The sequence below is a fragment of the Pteropus vampyrus genome, unplaced genomic scaffold (assembly GCF_000151845.1).
Source record: "Pteropus vampyrus isolate Shadow unplaced genomic scaffold, Pvam_2.0 Scaffold44, whole genome shotgun sequence".
In the NCBI taxonomy this organism is placed as follows: Eukaryota; Metazoa; Chordata; class Mammalia; order Chiroptera; family Pteropodidae; genus Pteropus; species Pteropus vampyrus.
In genome coordinates, this window is record NW_011888825.1 from 7,281,333 (window position 1) to 7,287,934 (window position 6,602).

The following is a 6,602-nucleotide window of genomic DNA, read 5'->3' on the forward strand; positions in this document are numbered from 1 at the left end:
TATCAATTTTAAATATTTAAAATTGAATGTAAAATTATATTCCTTAAAACTACATTCAAATTCTTCATTCTCTTCATACTTTTTAGGTAGGAAAAAACTAGGTACAATGAAGACAAAGTGAGTGAAGGAGAGTCTCCAGTTACTGACAGAAGAAGGGAATGACTTCATAAAATGCCAAGGGCAAGGCACAACAATGATCTCTGGATCAAGCATTAAGATTTTAACTTTAAGGATGAAGCATCCCTTCCTCAAGTCTGGGAAGAAGTAGGAAGGTAGGCTATCAGGACTCTGATATGTCCAAGTGAAGATGAGACTTTTCTATAGACTCTGATATGTCCAAGTGAAGATGAGACTTTTCAACGTTTTCTATAGGCCTGGAAGATTTGAGGAAGAAACCCTAACTCATATTTTGAAAAATGTTATCTGCCTTGTTCTCACTCATATGTACAGCTGCTGCTTAGCACTTCTCCCTCCTGCATCTGTGGGTTTACCACTTGTTCCAATTGCGAGACGATATCAGGTTTTGAAAATGGAAATCCTGCACAAGGGAAAGAAACAGAATGTGATTGTAAGTTCAAAAGACAAAAGACCACCCTATTTTCATCCAACTCTGTTGCATTTTAGCGAGTAGACAGGATAACTCGTTGTCAAAAGTGAGTGAATATTTTCTACACCAACAGGGTAAGAAATAGCTTAAGGTTCTGATATCTCGATTCTGGAGAAAAAAAAAAAATAACCAAAGCCTCATTTTCCCCTAATAAGAGCAAAGGAATCTTTAGAAAGCAAAGGCATCCCAAAAGCCAACCTGAGGTGAGAGGACCCAACCTTACCCAAAAAGACCAGGTTTCTATAGTTCTCTAGCATTACATCCCTGTATAAGACTCTCTGAGCAGAGTCCAGTTCTCTCCATTCTTCCTCAGTGAAGTTCACAGCCATGTCCTTGAATAACACAAAGCCCTGAAATACCGACATGTGGTTCTAAAGAAAAGGTTAAATGAGGCAGAATTAGGAGAAATTAATGGGATGGGGAGGAAATTGATCCAAATATGGTCACAGTGTCAAAGGCAAGATTTTATTGTATGTTAAAGAATCTTAAGATGTGTATACCTTTTTGACATAGTAATTTTATAACCAGAAATAAATTATAAGAAAATGGTCAGAAATATGGGAAAAGAGTTATAAATGAAGATTCTTATCTATTTATAACTTAAAACAGCAAAATAGTTTTAAACAACCTAAATGTTTGAAGAGAGTACCAGAAACTGCTAACTGCTCACTAAAGTACTTTTCTTCTTTTCTAGGTATGCAAACATTTCCCAATCTCCTTTACAGTTAAATGTGGCCACATGACTGAGTTCTAACCAATGGAATGCAAGCAGAGTAAGGTGTGCCAATTCCAAACCTGACTCACATATATTCCTCCATGTTGCTTTCCGTTTCTGGCTAGCTGGTATGAAGATGACACCTAAAGGGAGTTCGTTGGCCATGTGGTTAAGACAATAGAGCTTCAACTAGCTTAAGGCCCTGAATGGCCACCTTATCAATCTGCTGACCCAGTCATAGGGTTATAAGAACAAGAAATAAATTTCTATTTTATTGGGGCCATTATATATATTGGATCTATTGGTTAGACCAGTTATAAGTTAGCCAACACTAACTAACTCAGAAACTAGCACCTTGAATTGGAAGGTATCATAACAAAAACATAAAATATACAGGTGGCATTGGCTCATCAATCTTGTAGCTATAGGGGAACAGGTTGGAAAGAGCCAGAATACTAGTTTGTATAGGATGCTACTGGATCTATTGGGCAAAGAAAAAAAGAGTTGAGCTCAAAAAAGAATTTGTTAATTTTCAAGCCAAAATAAAAATGGAATACAGAGTCCAGAAATTTGGGGCTTTGCATGACTGGAAAAGCAAACTCTTTCTAGAACTCTTACAATAGGAAATAAGTCTAAAAAAGGCTTTGAACAACAAAGGCCTATTAAAACTTCTCAGCTAAACAAAATGACTTAGCCCTGTAAAAAGATCAGATTAAGGATATATAGCCTTCCCATCCAAGGCTAATGTTCAGGGGCCTTAAGATTATTTTCAATAAGAAAGATACATGGTAAGTAAGAAACTAAAAAATATCCCAAGCTTGAGAATTTTATCTAGGAACAAACTTTGACTATGATTATTAGTACATAGAACAGACTGGAAGCAAACAGATCAGAAGCCTCTTAAGTTTTTATAAGACAGTATATCTATGATTTCAGTGTACTTCCTTTTTTTCTGTCTCAGAGAAAGCAGTATTTCTCCTCAATCCTAAGCCATTAATATCACTGACTTCGCAAATCTTTCTTATCAAAAATCCACTCATCCTTTAGGGCCCATTTCAAATCTCACTATTCCATTAGCCTGAGAGTACCTTAAAAATGCTGGTTGAATGAATAAAGCCTTCCAAATCTCTCTCAGGCAGACACATTTGCTCACTCTCCTCTGAATTCATACATTTTTTTTCCAAAAACACTTTATTATTAAGTAGACCCTCAATAATTTTGCTGACTTGTACCACACAGATTTTGTACATGTCTTTTCTCCCCAGGGAATTAATTCCTAAGCAGATAGAAGCAAGACATGTCTCATGCCTTTGTATATCTAAGCTAAATGTCTCAAATAAACAAATGGAAGCTCGGTCCTCATCCAACCATGCTCTATCAGTCCTCCTCCTCAATGATCTGCTAAAGGGGCCTCAAATTCCCCATCTCCCCTACTGCCAATTGATGGGAGAAGCTGACAAGCCCCCTTATTCTATGCTACTTCCACACAACTGAGGAACACACAGTCATCATTATGTTGACAGTCCATCCCACCCACCTGATCCCATCTTTTAAAACTGGTGATGCTAATAGGGCTGACACGCTTCATGCTAAGAAAAAGTTTATTTGCTTCAAGAATTAAAATGAAATTTTAGAGATGAGATGAAAATCCTCAACTTACCTGGGACTTCACTGCCTGGAGAAAAGTAGCCATGATCTCCTCCTCAAGATACCCATTTTGGAAAAGGGCAGAGTCCTTAGGTGGCAAAGCTAGAAGGAAAGAGTAATAAAGAAATCCAGTTTGTCATTATGTATGTCAGACCTAGTAGATTAGAAATAATCACTTATCACAAAATGTGCCTCTGACCTTGGCTGTCACACGGTTTGAAGGATTCCACAGAAATGTCAGTAATGAAGCTTCAAAAGACAACCTCAGAGAGTATACTAAATGGAAATTTAGTCAGGGAAAGGTATGATCATTAACTGGGTTCAGGATATGTTTGAGCCTTTGTTCTGAGAATGATCCCTGTGACAAAAAAAAAAAAAAATCCACACATACTATTAAGGTTGGAGAGAAGTTTAAAAGACCTCTAGCCTCAACTCCTTTATTTACAAATGGAGAAACCATCCAACTTCATAGAACAAGAAAAACGAGCCACAGAGGCAAAGGGCAGCAGTGCCCATTCCCAACAGTCAAGGTCACAGGGCTCTTCAGCCACCAGATCACGAGTGTTCTCGGCCCACTCTAAGTCTGCAGCCATCCTAGGCTGGCTCCACCACACACACACACACACACACACACACACATACACACAATCCACTAAACTGCAATGTCATTTCATTCACATCTGCATCCTAAGCACCTAGCAGAGTGTGCCTGACAAGACAGTAGGCCCAAAGTATTGGAAATAAATTAATGATACACTTAACTCCCTTTGCCTGATTCCACACCCATCAAGCAACCTTCTGTTCATGATTTACTTTGCCATTTTGACTTTTTGCCTATAGGAAGAAAAATGATCGTAACACCTTTGAGCACTTCTTCATCTCTGGGTGGTAGAATTATATTTATTTTTTTCTACAGATAATTGTTTTCCTAATATTCTATAGTTTATTATTTGTTCAATTCTTCCCCTCCCTCACCCACCAAAAGCAATACTTAAAGTCCCCAGTAGATTTGTTTAGGAAAGAAGTAGGTATTTCAAGCCTTCAGGCATTATAAACAGTACAAGGCTTCACATTTTTTTTTAAATCTATGCCTCCTACAACCTTTTCTCACTAGAACACTAGCTGTGGGGCTGGCAGCCTGCTTTTAAATCCTGGCTCTGCATGGCCATTAGCAAGATTCCTCTGTGCTTGTTTCTTCATTTGAAAAATGGGGAAAGCATTGTACATTGATGCATATAAAGGGTACAGAATAAGCGCTCACTAAAGGTCATTTAGTTATCAGTTAATTATTACTATTTTCTGCACATCACCACTAACCAAGATTTTATGGGGTTTTCTTTCTATCCTTTTTTTATGAAAACAAAAGGTATAATCAATGTTTGGTCATACTCCTAAGCCCAAAATTCCCTATATGCCTACCCGCTTCCTGTACTGAACTGTGACAATCACTGAAGGGTAACGTAGAGATAGGAACTCCTAAGTTCCAAGGCCTTGGGAAATTGAAGGGGCTGAGGCAGGAAGTTTGAGGAAAACCAAACAGACTATAGATAGACTATGGAAATCCCCCCTCATCTGGGCCATCCCTTTGTATCTCCTTAAGGCAGACACTTCTTAAGAGGGAACAGAAAGGAAACCAAAAAGCAGTTTCCAACCCTGCCATAAGTGAGACCAAGGTCATGGACTCTGCTGATGTAGGCCCCAGCTGTGCGCCTGAACTCTCCCTTGTGCTATAATGCCAAACAATTGATCAGCTTCTCCATGCTCATTTCCTTCTCTCTTTCCAAAGAACTTGACTTGCCCTCTCTTTCGCCCTTTGGAGAGGTATCTAGTGTAATAGAGTATGGAGAGTAAGATTTCTTACTTTTTTAGAGCTTCAAGTAAAAAGGGAATAATGATATTAGTAAAATTACTACTACTTATAGAGCACTCACAATGTACAGATACTCCCAATAAATCACTTTTTACAAATGAGGTAACTAATGACTTGCCTAAGCTCTCAGAGCTGCCCACACGTAATATACAAGGCTGTCGTTAAAAAAAAAAAAAAGGAAAAAAGACTACGAGACTGCACATGCACACTGTAGATGCCTAGGTAATGGCAGAACTTTTTCTTATGTGTATTTCTTACCTCTGTTCTGGAGTTTGAGGGTCCAAGCCTCCACAATCACAGCCTTCGAACCACCATTTGGGTATAGCAACCTCATCCAAGTCCTCCACATGTCTTCAGGGGAATTACCATCATCCTTCTAGAAACTTTGACAAGAGATTCTAGATCGAATTTTTTCCCTTTTTCATCGTATTTTTTTTCATCCTCTGAGACCCCACTCACAACCATAACCAGGGATCTGGAGCAATATCTTTTGAGCTAAGACTAAAGTTAAGGACTTCCACAGTCACTCAGTCTTCAGGAAGCCCTGAACACAGGCAAGTCTCCATATAACCTTTACCCCAGGGTCCTGCAGAGACACTCAGGAACACAGAAAAATCACAGACAACGGTAAAGATACTGTTACCAACATACCAGCCGCATACACAAGTGTAGCCTTGGCGGAAAGTACCTTGCCGACAGTGAGAGCCCCTGGGTTCTAATTACTACAATGTGCCAATTGGCTGGGTGACAAAGAACAAGTTACTTTTCCTCCCTGGGTTTGTTTCTTTTTATGTACAAATGAGGAGATGGAGGCCTACTATTAATAATCACTACTACTGATTGAACCTTTACTTGGTGCCTGGTACCATGGCAACTATTTCATATCAAAATTACATTTAAACTCCACAACCATTACCTATGGTAAAACTCTTCTGACAGATAAGGAATAAGAGGCACAAAGTTCAGTAACTTGTCTGTCACATCACTAAGCAATACCACTTTCTCACGATGTACACAAATGGATCTCTTACATCCACACCCTCCCACGTTAACACTGTAGAAGTCTACACAATGGTTCCACCACACTGTGGGGCGCAAGGACACACAGGCACATGCGCTTTGGTCTCTGATGTAACCCAAGCACTGGGAGCCTTGGGCCTCACCTGCTTCACCTTTCGGCTAAGCGCTTCAGGTTATGCAGGCCCTCAGCCTGTTTCCCAGTAAAGGACCGGGGCTTTCTCGTACATTAAACATTCACACACCAATGTCAGGTACACACAAAACCCACAGCAGAGGGGTAGGGTCAAGGTGTCAGCGCACAATCTTGTATCACCCTAGTCCAGCAGAAAGGATTATGGCCAGATCAGCGGGCCCGGGGACAGACCCAGTGGGAGAGCCCCCAAATCTGACAATTCCCTGCTGGACAGACACACACTCCTGAACAGCGTGTGCTCCTCCCGGGTCCAGAATGGGCGGGTCACAGCAAGAAAGGACCGCGAGGACACAGACACGCCGCGCTCAGAGTGCTTCCGAACAAAGGGGCAGGAAACGAAAGTGAGCGCGGAGGCTCTAGGGAAATGTAGTCCAGCTCACACCGATGCCTGGACTTGAAAATGCAGCGGCCGGGCTGAGGTTGAGACCTTCTGAGAAGCCCGGCTTGTTCTGCTAGAAGAGACAAGCACTTGGGTGGCCCTGAAAAGAGAGGTTAACGTTGACTGTCTCAGCGAAGGTGGAGAGGAGCCATTGGGGGCGTTTAATCAAGG

General features: G+C 40.7%; 1 protein-coding gene across 2 annotated transcripts; it reads right to left on the reverse strand.

The window, feature by feature from the left end:
* Nucleotides 1-349: 349 nt before the first annotated feature.
* On the reverse strand, nt 350-6,371 carry LOC111738855 (zinc finger protein 569-like). Of its 2 annotated transcripts, none has more exons than XM_023529962.1 (5): nt 6,275-6,371; nt 5,098-5,222; nt 2,983-3,071; nt 831-978; nt 350-538 (listed from the first exon to the last, which is right to left on the reverse strand). In XM_023529962.1, the coding sequence occupies exons 2-5, from the start codon at nt 5,186-5,188 to the stop codon at nt 435-437; spliced, it is 432 nt and encodes a 143-aa protein (XP_023385730.1). In that variant the 5' UTR covers nt 5,189-5,222; nt 6,275-6,371; the 3' UTR covers nt 350-434. The 2 variants fall into 2 exon arrangements, with proteins under 2 accessions (XP_023385730.1, XP_023385729.1); XM_023529961.1 differs by having other exon boundaries at nt 6,003-6,358.
* Between the last annotated feature and the right edge of the window lie 231 nt (nt 6,372-6,602).